This window comes from Sturnira hondurensis, unplaced genomic scaffold (assembly GCF_014824575.4).
Source record: "Sturnira hondurensis isolate 20B ecotype Veracruz unplaced genomic scaffold, ASM1482457v3 Scaffold0000648, whole genome shotgun sequence".
NCBI lineage: Eukaryota > Metazoa > Chordata > Mammalia > Chiroptera > Phyllostomidae > Sturnira > Sturnira hondurensis.
Window position 1 is genome coordinate 4,728,737 of NW_028073279.1, and position 17,505 is coordinate 4,746,241.

The 17,505-nt window shown below is 35.3% G+C and overlaps 1 protein-coding gene across 2 annotated transcripts in view; it reads left to right on the plus strand.

The window, feature by feature from the left end:
• The window catches only part of ANKRD13C (ankyrin repeat domain 13C), an 86,633-nt gene that overhangs the window by 20,176 nt on the left and 48,952 nt on the right, over positions 1 to 17,505 (plus strand). For both annotated transcript variants that reach the window (XM_037042580.1, XM_037042588.1), the window contains 2 exons: positions 3,276 to 3,317; positions 14,218 to 14,322. In XM_037042580.1, the coding sequence (XP_036898475.1) occupies positions 3,276 to 3,317; positions 14,218 to 14,322 (147 nt within the window). The remainder of the gene's footprint in view (positions 1 to 3,275; positions 3,318 to 14,217; positions 14,323 to 17,505) is intronic.

Sequence of the window (17,505 nt, forward strand, 5' to 3'; positions counted from 1 at the left end):
AAGTCATGAAATCCAAAGACCTACAGCCAAGATTGCTTTATCCAGCAAAACTTTCATTTAGAATGGAAGGACAGATAAAGTGCTTCTCAGATAAGGTCAAGTTCAAGGAGTTCATCATCACCAAGCCCTTATTATATGAAATGCTAAAGGGACTTATATAAGAAAAAGAAGATGAAAAATATGAACAGTGAAAGGACAGCAAACTCACGGTTATTAACAAGCACACCTAAAACAAAAGCAAACCAAGAGGACAGCTAGATCAGGAGTGGAACCATAGAAATGAAGAACACATGGAGAGTTAGCAACAGGGGAGTGGGAGGGGGAGAAGGTCCAGAAAATAGCGCAGACAGTAGGTAGAAAATAGGGGGGAGGGCAGGAATAGTGGGGAAATACAGAATCTAAAGAACTTGAGACACGTGGTTATAAACTAAGGGGGGGGAGAATGGTGGGGGAGGGAGTGTGCAGGTGGAGGGGAATGAAGGGGCGGGGAATAGAACGACTGTAATGGTATAATCAATAAAATATATTAAAAAATAAACTTCCTTGACACCAAAAAAAAAATCTTTGTGTTTTCTTGGTTCATTAAGCAGTTTTTTATTAGTAAGTATCTCTACCTCAGATAGTGTTTTCTGCTTTGAAACCTATTGTTATAACTATATTAAGATAACCTATTATGTTAAAACTAGTAATTTTTGATATATGTATTAATAAAATATATATTTTTAGTCCTGTTACAATCAGCTATTATTATATATTATTATATTTCAAATGTTTTTCCAACTACATGTAGAGAAATGTTTTTTCATACAGGACAAAAATATTTATCTTTTAACTGGAGCTCTTACTCCAGTTTCATATAGTATACTTGCTGATATACTGGCAATTAAATCTACCCCCCATTTTATGTTTTCTCTTTGTTCTGCTGGCTCTCTGTTCCTTTTTCTTTCTTACTTCTAGATTATTTTCTTACTTTCTTCTAGATGGGTGATTTCATTATTCTTTGTAGGTTTTTCCATCTGTGAAATGAAAAATATATTTTTATTTTACTGTTCTTTTCATAGTTATCCTAGAGATGCACTGTCTCATACAGTAGTGATATGTGATTACTAAGCATTTGAAATGTGACTAGTCTAAATTGACTGTGCCGTAGTGAGATTTTTAAAACTTTGTATGAAAACCAAAAATATAAAATATTTCAATAATATTTTATGTTGATCAGCATGTTGAAATGTTTTGGGTATATTGGGTTAACTCTTATTAACATTAGTTTCATTGATTTTATTCATGTGGCTTTTATAAAATTTACAGTTAAATATGTGGCTTGCATTGTATTTCCATTAGCACAGCTCTAGAGTGTACAATATACAACCTCGATTTATCACAGGCTAATGTTAGATATTAAGTAGTGCATTACCCCTCTTCAGAGTTATGCAGTTAACTCAGAACACTAACTTCATTCCCTTTATCTAGATGTCATTGCTACTGTTATCTAGTCCCATAGGTTTTTATTTTGCCTTATAGAATCAATATTTTTTTAGGTTTACTTACCATTTTTGTTGCTCTTCATTCCTTCCTACATCTCTGACCTTTCAGCAGAATCATGTTTCTTCTATTGAAACACATCCTTCAGTATTTCTTTTAATGATAATCTGATAAGTGAATTCTCAGTTTTTGTTTGTGAATGTCTATTCAACTTCAAACTTGAAGGAGATTGTACTGGGTGTAAAGTTCTTGATTGGCTGTTACTCAGCATTCTGTTTGGTCTTATGGATTCCTCTTTTGCTGAGAGGTTAGCTATAGGACTTTGTACTACTCCTGTGAAAGTAATGTGACTGCTCTTTTCTGGCTGCATTTAAGATTTTTGTTTTTAATATTCAGTCATTTCACTCCAATGTGGATGGCTTCGTTTTTTTGTTTTTTTTTTAAGTCTGCTTGGGTTGGAATTCTAGAATCTCTAAATTTGTGTCTTTTGTTAGTTTTAGAAAATACTCAGCTGTTACCTCTACAAATATAGCTTTAGCCCCATCTCTTGTCTTCTGGGGTTCAATTAACATAGATAGTATTTCTCAGTAAGAGAAATCCTGTGCTTACCCCCTTTGTAAAAAATTTTCTTTTTGTCTTCTTCGTGATCTAAACTGTGATTTTAGTTATATTTTTCTATTACAGACTTTCTATTTGGTTCTTTTTAAAATATGTGATTTAAATTTTTATAGTTTCCCGTTCTCTGATAAAACATTCGAATTTGTCTTCCATTCCCCAAGAACATAGATGATTTTACTTAAAATTTCTGTCTAATGATAATTACAATAAATGAGGCTCTGATGGGTCTGTTTCACTTACTGTTTCTCCCTGTTATCACTCATGTTGTTCAATTTTGTTATACTGATCATCTTTAAGTCTCTTAAGAAATAATGAAGTATTTGGTGGTAAATTGTCATTATGTCTACATCTATTTTCAAATGAGACAGCAACAATAATATATGTAGCATGCTAAGATAAAGCAAAAGATAATATAAATATGGATAGGCAAAATTAGGTGCTCTGCCCCATGTTCCATTATTATGCTACACTCCCTTCTATTCTAGTAAATAATACAACAATAATTTATGTTCATATCAGTCTCTAACAGAAGACTTTTGACAACTTGAGGATGGAATAGGGTCTTACTGATACTTATCCCCAAGACTGAGTTCTTTTTTATCTTCATCCCAGGACATTTTTTCATTGTTTTGAGAGAGGGAGAGAAAGTGAGAAAGACAGGCGGACAGACAGACATCTGTGTGAGAGAGAAACATTGATTGGTTGCCTTTTTGTATGCACCCTGTCCAGGGATCAGATCTGTAACCTGGGTGTGTTCCCCCTGATTGGAATCGAACCTGTGACTTTTTGGTTTTTGGGAGGATGCTTCAACCAGCTGAGCCATACCGACCAGGGCAAGAATGAGTTTATAAATTGTTTGCTGAATGGACAAGGGACAGTATGATAGAGAAATTAGCAGCAAAGGAAACTTGAAATCTGGAAAAGAAATCCCAAAAGCATATGGGTACTTTTGGGGGGACGGGTGGGCCTGAGTTGGCAGAGGAAAGAGGAGTTGGATGCATTATGTTCAGAAACTATGGCATTCTCTGACTTTGAATTTGCCATATGAGCAGGATCATTTTGCAGTCACACTTTACTTAAAAATCTGTCAGTGAAAGTTATGAAGGAGCTGAATCCACTTTTAAATGCATGCTTTCCTATATTTTTACACTAATTTAATTTCTTTTTAATTTTAGGAAACACTCCTTTACATCTTGCTGTGATGTTAGGAAATAAAGGTTAGTAAATATTTTCTTTTTTTTAATGTTCAGTGTCACTTGTGTATAGTCAGTTTTAAAATTTTTATGTGAATTTTGTCTTTTGAGTTTTATAAAATTAACCTGATTGTTTTACTTGCTAATTGAACTTAGGATTCAGTATATTAAAAATAAACAATATTTCCTCATTTTCTCCAGTAAATTTTTTCAAATTAGTTGAAATCTTGTGCTAACTTTTATGCCTTTTGAAACTATTTTTTCTTGGTTATTTTACCAAGCAGTATTTTGTAATTTCAGGAGATTTATTTTCATATATTAAGGTTTATTAATTATTATAATACTTAAATATTCAGAGTTTTTAAAGGTTCTTTAACATGAATTGTTTTGTATATCAAAACTTTTAAGTCTAGCCTTTTGTATGATAGATAATTATAAAGAATTAACACTTTAAATTGTTTATTCTTTAAACAAAAGCAACTCGTAAATGGGTGATTTAAAAGGTTTACTTTATCAGGCTATTCCAAGATGCCATAAAATCTTAGTTATCCGGATTCTCAGTAATTCTGAAAGGGGAGGATTCCAGGTTGATTGGCAACCTTTTAGATGTATTTGCTAAATTTTTAAAATATCATACACTCTTGATTTTTTAAACAGGCTTATTAACATTTAAGATTTTTTTGATGATCTAAATGTATTATTATGAACATTTATTATTGTTATATAGTGTCATGTAGTGGTTGGTATAAACATTTGATCTCATAATATATGCTGATTCCAGGGATATTACCAGAATTTGCTTTGTCGAGAAAAATTAATTCTGCGTTCGGTTTTTAAGTTCATATGTTCAAGTGAAGCATATGGTTTGCAGGATAATTTAATTTTGATTTTGATTATGTATAAATTGTTGACTCAAATTTTTATTTTTTTATTCAGTTATGATGGTTTTTTTTCTTCCTTTAAGGACGAGATTAAATTGAGTAACTTTACTTTCTTTACTTTTAAGAAATTCATGAAGAGGCTACCTATTTTAGAAATTCAAGATGTGGTGACTAGCTACATCTCAGGAAAAGCATAACCAAGACAATTTGAGGGATCAACCTTCTTTCCTCCCTCCCTCCCTCCCTCTTCTTTCCTTTATCCATCTGTCATTGGTCTGTCTCTTATGGTGTATATGGTATTTTTTGTATATGTATGTAATGTTCTCTGTTTTCTTGATTTATTATTCAGTGAAAATGGAAATTGAACACGACCCAAAATAACTATTCTAGAATCCTAAACATTCATGACTTTCTGGTTTCAGTGTTCACCATCAGCTAGTTGAGTTTCTTAGGTTCCTGAATTTGTGAGCACAATGTTTGATTAATTTAGTTCATTTCAATCCAAGCCACAGGGGTGAATGACTGGCAAGGTCATGAATTATTTTGGGTGTATACTTCTGTGAAATTAGCTCTAGCTAGGCTGGCCTAGGGTGAGAGTTGGAGGCAGGAGAGGGAATCAGAAATAGAGAGGAAGACTGTTTAGTTTAACAGCAGTGTGGGTAGGGCAGGCCATGATGGTCATCTCTAGTATGGTTACACTGATGAACATATGTCAGATATAGTTGGCTAAAATTGTCCAATAAAAATTTAGGCTTTTTCCAAAGGACATTGCAGCAGAACTTTAGAAAATAACTGAACTGTAGCCATCATTTACGATATGCTAGATGGGTTTTTTTTAGTCTTTTACCCTTATTTACTCATTTAATATCACAACCATTAACCCCATTTTATAGGTGAAAAGCACTTAGCTCTGAGAAGTTAAGCGCCTTTTCCAGAGTAAAGTAGCAGAATTTTGACTTGAACTTGGATATCTTACTCTAGAGCTTGGATCCTATCATGCTGAACTGTCTTGTTGTCTTTTCACTGAGAACCATTAAAAAAAAATGATGTATATCTAAGTTAGCTAACATCATGCTTTCCTCCAGTTTTCATGGCAGGCATAATTAATTAGACACCAAGACTGATTACTGTCTTACATTTTGCACTTTAATAGTAAGTATGGATTTCCAGGATTTGAATGTGAAATGAAGCATATCTTCCATCCCACCTCTAAGTGTTCTAGCATTCGGTGGAGGAATTGTTCTGCTTCATCATATATCAGCCTGTAGAAAATGTGTTTCACAGAACATTAGTTTCATGGGATATTGATATTTTCAGCGAAAGTATCTCCAGATCTTACCAATTTGGAAAATAGTGAGTTAATAGATATTAAGCAGTATCGTTTATGATGGGCCTTCTTATAACTTTGATATGCTAATCTGCATCTTGACCCTCTGAGTTGTTGGCACAGATGTTGGATAGAGTCGCTGTTCCCCACAGTTATTTGATGTTTGCTCTTTTTCACAAGTATCTTGACACAGTAGAATTCTGCGGAACGTATTTTGGGAAACAGATGATTCATGATCTACAAATATGTTGGTATTTGCTCTTTTTGAGTCCTTTTTATAATAGACTATGTTCAGCAATTAATATCCACTTACATTTATCCATTTATATTTTTTCACTTGTGTACTTTTTTTTTGTTATCACCTTTTAATATTTTTTGGTATTTGGTTGCACAAGAGTGAAATGGAATGCTTATTAGAAGGTTAAACATCTATATTAATCTGTAAATTAATTTTGCGTCATACTGTTCTTCAGTCTGTGTGCTTTTATTTTCTCTTTTAGAGACATATTATACCTTTTGTAATTTCATTGTTGAGGGGGCACTCTCTGTTTTTATATATGTTTGTAAGCACAGAATAAATTCCTAGGGCAATCAAATAGTATTTATTGAGTTAAAGAAAGGACTGTCATAGGACTTTCACACTTTTATTTACTTCTGTCACTCATTCTGCAGAATAACCTTATTTTTTCACTGCTGAAGTCTGATTTTTCTGAACTTCTGGGTCCATTGATCATGTTGGCCGTGCTGGCAGGGAAGTTTTTGAAGTATGGATTTTAGTTAAAATGGATTATACTAATGGAAGATTTCAGGCATCTTTAGAGATGAAATAGAAAACTAATCTTTAGTTCTTACATTTTTGGTTAGATGTCAGAGATATATTCTTCAGACCAGGTGCTGCAACTTTTAACTCATTCTCAGTCTTTTTTGAATGTTCAATTTAAATTTTTTTTTCCGTCAGATAAGTCTAGGATTATTTTGACACTCATAAGGGTCTCTCTGGATGTTTGTTTTGTTTCCAGCTATTCTGTTTATCCCACCCACACTCTTTATATTTTATCATCTTTATAACTTTTACTTATTTATATGTGACTTCTGTTCCTCATGATTTCATTTTGTCCACACTACTCAAGTTTTAACTTCTTTGTGCAACATTTATGCATTCTTTAAGCCTTAGTGCCTGGTTATTAACTAACTTGCTTTTTTATTCCTTTTTTAAAATTATAGACAGAAGGCATTTGATTGATCCAGTTTTCTTTTTAGTGTATGAAACTATGTTATAGGTCATTGGCATATCTGTGATTATCTGACTGCTCCTTTGTTGCTCATTTCTGTGTCAATTGAATTGTGACCGGTGAAGGGCACCAGTTCAGCAGGGTCTGTGTTGAAAACATAGTTGACATGTCTAGCATATATATAAATAAATCATACAAATTCTATACCTTAATTTATATTGTTGAGATACAGATTTAGATACTTGTGCATGTGGCTTATTTGTATTTTTTGGTGTTTATTTAATTTAATTTTTTTGCTTTTAAAAAGAATTATTGTTGTTCGATTACAGTTGTCCCCACCCCCCCAAGATTGATTGATTTATTTATTTTTAGAGAGAGGGGAAGGGAGGGAGAGAAACATCAGTGTATGAGAGATTTTGACTGGTTGCCTCTCGCATATTCCCGACAAGGAACCTGACCTACAACCCAGGCTTGTGCTCTGACTGGGAATCATATCTTTTGGTTCACAACTTGGCACCAACCAGGATTTACTTATTAATATTATTAAATTATAATTTTTCTTTAATGATTTTTAAGTTATTAATAAATGCTTATTGAAACAGTTGAACTACAGAACAAAGGTGTACAAGGGTGGGCAAAAGTTGGCTTACAGTTGTGAGTATACCCAACACAGAGTGTTAGATTATTACAATAATCTAACAATAACAATAACACAGATTATTACAATAATAAAACTATTGTAATAATCATAACCTGCATGTCTTTTTCTATACAAACAACTGTAAACCTCCTTCTGCCTACCCCTTGTATAAAAGTATATTTTCTACTTGTTTTTACTGATTGTAATTAACATTAACAGCCTAATGAGTTTCCTTGCATGCCTTCCTTCATATAACATATGTGTAGAGGCTTTGTTTATAACTGAAGCTAAATCACTACATACAGTATTTTGCCATGTTTTTCTTTTCACTGGAATGTTTATCATAACATACTTTTACAGGTTTGTAGATATCCATTCATGTTTATGCTTCCCTAACTTCTTTATATGTGCACACATACACACATATGTATATAAAACTCCATGGCAGGTTTCTTAGGGGAAGGTCCATATTATTTATTTATGTGTTTATAAAAATTCTTTTTTTATCTTCTCATCTATCATTTTCTCTCATTAACCCTTGTCTTCCAATAAACATGGTAACCCCATGTTAACCTGTTGGATATTATTCTGTACTTTTCTCCATGCTTAAGAACTATATACAAATATGTGTGTGTTATCTAAATACACACTCATATATGTACAGTATTTTGCTGTGCATAATGTGCTCCTGTGTATATTGCATACCTCATTTTTGGCCGAAACATTCAGAAAAAAAATCTTTCATTTTAATTTTTTAAAAATATTTTATTATTTATTCCTAGAGAAAGGGGAATAGAGGGAGAGAGGGAGAGAAACATCAACATGCGAGAGATACATCAATCAGTTGCCTCTCCCACATCCTCACCTGGGGACCTGGCCCGCACCCAGGCATGTGCCCTGACTGGGAATCAAATCTTTCGGTTTGCAGACTGGCACTCAATACACTGAGCCACACCAGCTGGGGCTCATTTTAGTTGTTTAATTCAATTTTTTATTTATATATAAAAGCGGTTACTGTATTCCAGTGTACTATTTTGTATACAGGTACTGTTAATGCTTTCTAGAGTTATACTTGTCATACATAAGCCTAAATAAAACATTTATAGAGATAGGGAATTAGTACTACCCATGTGTAATGTGCATCATTATGTTTACCTCAAAAATTTGGATAAAAAAGTTCACATTATACACAGCAAAATGCAGTAGTTTTTTTTTTCCTTTTAAAAACTGAGATTGTAATACACTTCCGTGTTACCATTTAGCAGTACAATGTGGACATTCTTTTAAGTGTGTTGGGATAGCTTAAATTCATTCCCCTAAAAATTTTTTTATATTCCTTTTTTCTTTTAATACTTTATAATGAAAAATTTTGAATATACAGAAAAAATTAAAGATTGTTACGATGAATATTGAAATACTCTCCACCTAGCTTCAGTAATTGTTAACATTTTATCATATTTACCTTATCTTTCTCTTTACTCTTAGCATGTTGTGCCTTGGTGTGTTCCTTCTTGTGTCCAAGTTCTTTGGGACTCTCTGAGCTTCCTGGATTTCCTGGAAGTCTCTTTCCTTTGCCAGACTGGGGAAGTTCTCCTTAATTATTTGTTCAAATAAGTTTTCCACTCATGGCTGTTCCTCTTCCCCTTGTGGTATCCCTATAATTTGGATGTTGGAACGTTTAAAGATGTCCTAGAGATTCCAAAGTCTCTCCTCACTTTTTGAATTCTTGTTTCTTCATTCTTTTCTGTTTGGTCATTTTTTTTTTCTTCCTTCTGGTCCTCTCCATTGATTTGAGTCTCAGTTTTCTTTCCATCACTATTGGTTTCCTGTGCATTTCCCTTCATTGCAATCAGTTTAGCCTTCATACGTTCCTCTAATTTGTGACTATAATCAACCAGTTCTGTGAGCATCCTGATCACCAGTGTTTTGAACTGTGCATCTGAAAGGTTGGCTATTTCTTGCTCAATTAGAATTATAGGCTCTGGGGCTTTGAGCTGTTCTTGAGTCATAATGTTTTCTCTGTTCGCACCTGTTATGTATGAGGAGCGGAGCCTTAGGTGTTCACCAGGGCAGGGTGACCCAGTCACTGGGTTGTGACGCTGTATATGGGGGTGGGGTAAGAGAGGGAAAAAAATGGTGCTTTGCTCCGCTCCGCTCTCTCTGGGATTTTGGTCCCCTCTGCAGCTTTCCACAAGCAAATTGGGCCCCTCTGGTGCTGGTTCCCGGGTGTATGGGCTTGTGTACCCTCCAGGACCCTGTGGGTCTCTCCAACAAACCCTCTTTAAGCCTGGGAACCTCTCCCGGTACCTCCACCCCAAAAGTCTTTCCGATAGGTGCTTTCAGGCTCTAATTCCCGTAACTGGGGCCCTAGCCTGAGCGGTCTGTCTCATTGTTTGCTCCTTCGCTTGGTTTATCTGCGCGTGAATGTGTGACCGCAGTCAGCCAGCCACCCTGTGCCTTCACTGGGTCCACCCGTTGCCACCCCACGCCTGGGATCTGCCAGTCACTTCTGCCTCTGCTCCTGGCTCGGTGGGACCGAAGGATCTTTCCAGCCTGATCCTGCTCCGCTGCTGACTCTGCCTGTCTTACCGGTCTGGCTGAAGGGTTCGTTGTTGTCGGACTTCCATACAGTTCAATTTTCTGTGTTTTTGGCACTAAAACTTCACTGTCTTTAAACTTAGTGGTGGCAGGTGGCACAGTTCCACTTATGCCTCCATCTTGGCTGGAAGTCCCTATGACTGTCCTTATAACTGATAATTTATACTTCTTAATCCTTTTTTCTTATTTCCCTGAACCCCATCTCATCTGGTGACTGTCAATTTGTTCTTTATATTTATGAGTTTGTTTCTGTTTTATTTGTCCATTAATTTGTATTTTTAAAAATATTTTATTTATTTATCTTTAGAGGGGAAGGGTAGGAGAGAGGAAAAGAAACATCAATGTATGGTTGCTTCTCATGCATCCCCTGCTGGGAACTGGCCCCTGCTGGGAACTGGCCTGCAACCCAGGCATGTGCCCTTACTGGGAATTGAACTGCGATCATCTGGTTCACAGGCCCGCGCTCAATCCACTGAGCTACACCAGCCAGGGATAATTTGTATTTTTAAGTATAGTCATATAGTATTAATCTTTCTCTGTCTGACTTATTTCACTTAGCATACTACCCTCTAGGTCCATTCATATTTTTTAATGGTAAATTTTATTCTTTTTCATGGCTGATTAATATTCCATTGTGTATATGTAACATCTTTTTTGATTTGTCTGTCAGTGGGCACATAGTGTGGTTCCGTATCTTAGCTATTATAAATAACACTGAAATAAACATAGGGGCACATAGATCTTTTTGAAGTAGTGTTTTGGATTTCTTTGGATAAATACCCAGAAGTGGGATTGCTGGGTCATATGATCGCCATTTGCCCTCACTTTTATTGCTGTCATTTGGGCATATTGGTTATTTTTTGTTTAATGTGTTACGCATATCCATTCTTTTTTTTCTAAGTTTGGTCAGTGGCTAACCATTTAAGCTGGCTCCTTTGTCCTTTTGATATGACTCTGTTCTTAAACAATGTCTGCATATTACTCCAGTAATGTAGATGCATTATGCTGTAGTTAGTCATTATCCTGTGGTGGATATTCACTTGGTTTCCAGTATATTTGTCATCATAAACAATGCTAAGGTACACATTCTTGCCCTGGCTGGTGTAGCACAGTAGATTGAGTGAGAACCTGTGAACCAAAGGGTCACTGGTTTGATTCCGAATCAGGGCACATGTCTGGGTTGCAGGCCAGGTCCCCTTACTGGGTGTGTGAAAGGCAACCACACATTGATGTTTCTCACCCTCTCTTTCTCCTTTCCTTCCCCTCTCTCCAAAAATAAATAAAATCTTAAAAAAATATTCTTGGGACTTCCACCAAGATGGAGACATAGGTGGAAACACTGTGCCTTCTCCCACAACCAAGTTTGAATACAACAGAGGTTTGGAGAACAAAGACATAGCCAAAGAACAGAAAATTTAATTATACGGAAGTCCGACAACAACGAACCGTTCAACCCGGAGGGTAAGAGGGGCAGAGCCAGCAGCGGAGCAGGGTCGGGCAGGAAGGATCCCCCGACCTAGGTGTGCAAGTAGCCCGGACCCAGTCAGGGTGTGGGGCAGACTGACCGCAGTCGCACATTCACGCACAGTGAGATGGACCACGCAGGCCCCAGGGGGCGAGGGCTGATGGCGGTGGCACACTCTCGTGCAGTGGGACGAAACGCAGGCCCAGGTGAAGGTGGCAGCTGCGGCACCTGTGGGAGCCCCGGCACCTGTGGGAGCGCGGCAGGAGGCGGCAGATGGGACGCCATTGCTCCTCGTTCCCCGCCCCCACATACAGTATCACAACCCAGCGACTTAGTTGCCCTGCCCTGGTGAACACCTAGGGCTCCAATTCTGCTATGTAACAGGCACAAACAGCCCAAAAGATGGCGCAAGAAGAACTCAAAGTCCCAGAGCCGAGAATTCTAAGCAACCGAGGAATTGCCAGCCTCTCAGAAGCACAGTTCAAGACACTGTTTATCAGGATGCTCACAGAACTGGTTGATTATAGTCACAAATTCGAGGAACATATGAAGGCTAAACTAATTGAAATGAAGGGAGATGCACAGGAAACCAATAGCGATGGAAAGGAAACTGGAACTCAAATCAATGGAATGGACCAGAAGGAAGAACAAAACATCCAACCAGAAAGGAATGAAGAAATGAGAATTCAACAAAATGAGGAGAGGCTTAGGAACCTCCAGGACATCTTTAAACGTTCCAACATCCGAATTATAGGGGCACCAGAAGGGGGAAAGAAACAACCACGAGTGGAACACTTATTTGAACAAATAATAAAGGAGAACTTCCCCAGTCTGGCAAAGGAAATAGACTTCCAGGAAATCCAGGAAGCTCAGAGAGTCCCAAGGAAGCTGGACCCAAGAAGGAACACACCAAGGCACATCATAATTACATTGCCCAAGATTAAAATGAAGGAGGGAATCCTAGAAGCAGCAAGAGATAAGGGGACAGTCACCTACAAAGGAGTACCCATCAGACTGTCAACGGATTTCTCAAAAGAGACCTTCCAGGCAAGAAGGGGCTGGAAAGAAGTATTCCCAGTCATGAAATCCAAAGACCTACAGCCAAGATTGCTTTATCCAGCAAAACTTTCATTTAGAATGGAAGGACAGATAAAGTGCTTCTCAGATAAGGTCAAGTTCAAGGAGTTCATCATCACCAAACCCTTATTATATGAAATGCTAAAGGGACTTATATAAGAAAAAGAAGATGAAAAATATGAACAGTGAAAGGACAGCAAACTCACGGTTATTAACAAGCACACCTAAAACAAAAGCAAACCAAGAGGACAGCTAGATCAGGAGTGGAACCATAGAAATGAAGAACACATGGAGGGTTAGCAACAGGGGAGTGGGAGGAGGAGAAGCGGGGAGAAGGTACAGAAAATAGCATAGACAGTAGGTAGAAAATAGATAGGGGGGAGGGCAGGAATAGTGGGGGAAATATAGAATCTAAAGAACTTGAGACACGTGGTTATAAACTAAGGGGGGGGAGAATAGTGGGGGAGGGAGTGTGCGGGTGGAGGGGAATGAAGGGGCGGGGAATAGAACGACTGTAATGGTATAATCAATAAAATATATTTAAAAAAAATGAATCAACAAACAGCCCTGGCTGGTGTAGCTCAGTGGATTGAGCGCGGGCCTGCAAACCACACGATTGTGGTTCAATTCCCAATCACGGCACATGCCTGGGTTAAAAAAAAAATTCTTGTACATACATTTTATATAATACTAGGAGACTTTCCAAACATCCATGTGAAATTTCTGTATGTATTTTACTTTATTTTAATAAAATATTCTGCCATTATATGAATTCCTTTTATTACTAATTACACTGCTGTTCTCCCTCCCAATTCACCCTTATTACAATGTCCAGCATCCTTATTTTCTTCAGAGAACTTACCTGATTTTTTTTTTATTTTTTACTTATTAGTTTACTTATTGGCTTCTAACATAGGATATAAGCTCTTTGATAGCAAGACCTTATCTTCCAACTGCTTATAACTGGGACCTGGTACTTAGAAATAGCGTTTAATAGGTACTTGTTCAGTATTTGCTGAATGGCCATTTGAATAAATGTCATTCATTTAGGAAATTTAGGTTTGATAACCATCCTAAATTTCCCTTAGTCTCAGTTTTGAATGTTTTTGCCTGTTAATATACTTCTCATTTTTAATTTTTACAGAAGTTTTCTCAACCTAAATAGAAGGGTTTATATCTTAGACTTTTTTTGATGACTAGAAACACTAAGTTTATCCTTGTAATCATAAACAGATTATTGCACTTTTTTCCAAACTAAAAGAATTGTAAATTTTTAAAAATAAAGGTTTATAGAAATATTCTGTTTGAAAACACATTTTTCTGAGATGCATGAGGTTTTCATTTGACATTACAGACAATCAAGTTTCTTTTGTTTATGTCAATTACTCTTGAGGTTCTTGGGTTATCTGTCTTTTAGAGTAGAAACATTCTTAAAAGTCTCTTGAAAACAATTATTAGGGGATATAATCCTTTCTTTGCAGAGAGATCCAATTTATTTTTAGAATGGATATTTCTTGAATCATAGGATATGAAGTAACCTGGTTTTAGATATGTAGGAATTTTAAGTTATTTAGTTCTCCATAGTACAGTATTTGTTTTGTAGATCATTTATATTAATTTGGTTTCTTGAATTTTTATGTAACCTTTATATTGAGATTCTAAAAACTGCATTATGTTTAATATTATTACCACTTTGTGTTTCAGAATGTGCTCATTTACTTTTGGCTCACAATGCTCCAGTAAAGGTGAAAAATGCTCAGGGATGGAGCCCGCTGGCGGAAGCCATCAGCTATGGAGATAGACAGATGAGTAAGCAAATAAATTACTGTTGCTCTCTAGTCTAAACATACAGAGTCGTGCATTTAGAGTACTTTTCATTTACTGTAACTTCCCGCAGTATGAAAAGTTTTCAGTTATTTATAAACTTGTAGATGCATTATTAGTAACTCAATCGCTGGGTAACACACAAAAATAATTGAGGAATTATATTTAAAAGTATGTTTATTATTTTTTCTCTTTTTATAACATTCAGCCCTACTGGTACTCTTCAATTTTGTAAAAATTCATCCAGAATGAAGGGCTTTTTTAAACACGTTGAGACCTGACTCTTCTTTCTGGCAACTGCTTAATTTTTTTGGAAGAGTAATTTGAACTGAAAATAATTAGTGTTTTAATAACAGTTGTCTATCTGCTGTAATTACTGAAAGTGAGGAACAAGTCTGCCTCCATTTTAGTCTTGAGAGAATTTCCAAAAAATGTCACATAACATTTTTCAATATAAATGTTGAAATACAAAAATTTTAATATAAATGTAATATAATATAATAAATATAATATAAAAATGTCACATAACATTTTTCAATATTTTTCAACATTTAACAATATATAGAGTGCTCAATTATTCCACTTTTCCTCCTCCAATGCCCATTTTCCCCCCTAACTTCATATACAGGTCTTAGTTTTGTCAAACCCCTCTCAATAATTGAAAATTTTATAAAATTTGAATCTGGATGAATGAGAACATTATCTTTCTGGTAATACTGTCTTTTTATAATTTGAGGCAGAAAATGACTAGCTTTGTAGAAGGAACTATAAAATTTTTTGGTAATTTTAATAAAGAAAAGCATAACATTGAATACTCCTGGGATGTTACATGGATTTAATTTTATTTTTGATGCCAAGTTTTGGGCTCTTACGGGCTTTTTCCTATGTTTTAGCTTTATGTGTAATCCACATATTACATCTTTGTGGAGTTTCTGAACACTTTGGGCAACTTTTAATGGTGAAATTAGATTTGGGCTTAAGATTTAATGTGAGAAAAAAATTGGGATATTTTAACAACTATAGGAGTGTATATATATTGTTCATTGAGAGTTGTCCTGGACAAACATCAAGAGACCCTTATGAGAGCAAGAAACTACACTAACTCTGGAATTATTTCAGGGAAAAGATAAAATATATACACCTCTGAGAAGCTGAGAGTGAGTTCAGAGTTGTAGCAATTGGTCTGAAGAGACTTGCTCTAATATGTCTAAACAATTAGTAGAGTGGAGAGGAAACCAGATGGGTTCCTGGATATCTGACCCACCTTGAGATGAGACTTCAATGACTTTCAAGGAAATTCTCAGCATTAGTGAATATTTACTTTGTCCTTACTATAAAGCATATGCATATAATAAGATGAGAGAATAAAGACATGTTTTTACTTTTGAGTAATTCATAATCTGTGGGAAGGCCAGTAAGCAGAATTTTCTAGGAAAATCATTTACTGGATATTTAATAAAAATTCTAATGTAAAAATTGAGGCATGTAGTGTAATAGTTAAGGCCTGTTTTTAAAGTGGTTTCTACAGAGTGATATCTTAGATACGCATTCTAAATAGTATTCCATTGCCAATCATTTATATAATTGTGTGTCCATAATTATTCAGGCTTATATTTCTAGTACTATCACATGAAAGGGAAATATTTACTAACTTAAAGGACTATTAATTCAATAACCCTTATGATAAATATTTAGAAATATTAATGTGTATGTATTTATATTGGTGTTAAACATGTCTGTACTTTGAAATTTTTTAAATTACTATGATTTAAGTGTTTGATTATTTAGCTTATGTTACATAAAAATTTTGTGGGCATAGTATATAAATTGTTAGTGAAAATTCTGTGACCTGTTTGTCTTTTTGGTCTGATATCTGCAAATAGTCTTATGCTACAGAATAATGAGCTAATGCTAAATTTCTTGTCAGAGACTATTTAGAATTATTTATTTTAAAATTAATGAAATTTCAAGATTATGTTGCCTTTCTGCTTTATAACGGTTAACTGATGAACACCGACCAGCCCAGGCCATTATCAGGGAGAGATAGGGATACAATATAAATGTCTTTTTCTAACTTATGGCTCTCTTCAGCTTTCCTCTGACCTGGACTGCGGGTTTCTTATCCACACTGAGACCTAGGTGTCTTTCCAGGAGTTGCATAGTTTGTATAGAATTACATTATAATATGTATAGTATGGTAGTTTTACGAATTATATCAGCCTCTGTCTTTTTTTAAAAGATTTTATTTATTTATCTTTAGATTTTATTTCTCTTTTTAAAAATATTTATTTATCTTTTATTTATTTATCTTTAGATTTTACTTACTTATAAGGGAAGGAGAGAGGGAGAGAAATATCAATGTATGGTTGCCTCTCATGCATCCCCTGCTGGGATCTGGCCTGTAACCCAGGCTGGGAATTGAACCGTGGTTGTTTGGTTCACAGGCCCGTGCTCAATCCACTGAGCTACAACAGCCAGGACATAGCCTCTGTCTTATTTTTGTAGTATATTAAAGGTTAGTTTGGAGGGAAAGAGACAGCAGTGCATATTGGCTTGCAGTCTATCCAGAACTGGCAGTCTTTTTGATTTGGGTTTCAACTTTATATTTCTTCCTGGAAGAAGTTTTTCCTCAACTTCTGGAGTAGATTAACTTCTCCTTTTCATATATTTTGAAGTGGGTCACACTTTTCCTTTGCAGTACTCAGCAGACTTCTTATTAGTTGTTTGACAATGTCTGTTCCCTACTCTGCATCCTGATGATACAAGCTTTGTGAACACCTAAGTCCTATGGAGGCTGTCTTATTCATCCTTTTATATCTGGGTCCCAGACAGAATCTGGCACATATATTTGTTTAGTGAATTAATGAGGAAATGGACAGAAACAGCAAACAAAATTTGACACTATTTAACTGGAATGAAAATATTTTTGTAAATTAATTAGGATTTTTGTTGACTGTAACTCTTCTGAGTTGTTGAAAACTTTATTTTTCTTATAAGAAAGTAATGATATTAATTATAGAAAATTATGAAATTATAGAGAAAAAAGAAAGAATTTTACCCAGAGATAACCACTATTAATATTTTATTATAAGTATTCTTTAGTTTCTTTTTTTGGTCATATTACTCTTTGATATTAAATAAAATAACCCTTTAAACATTTCTTACTTA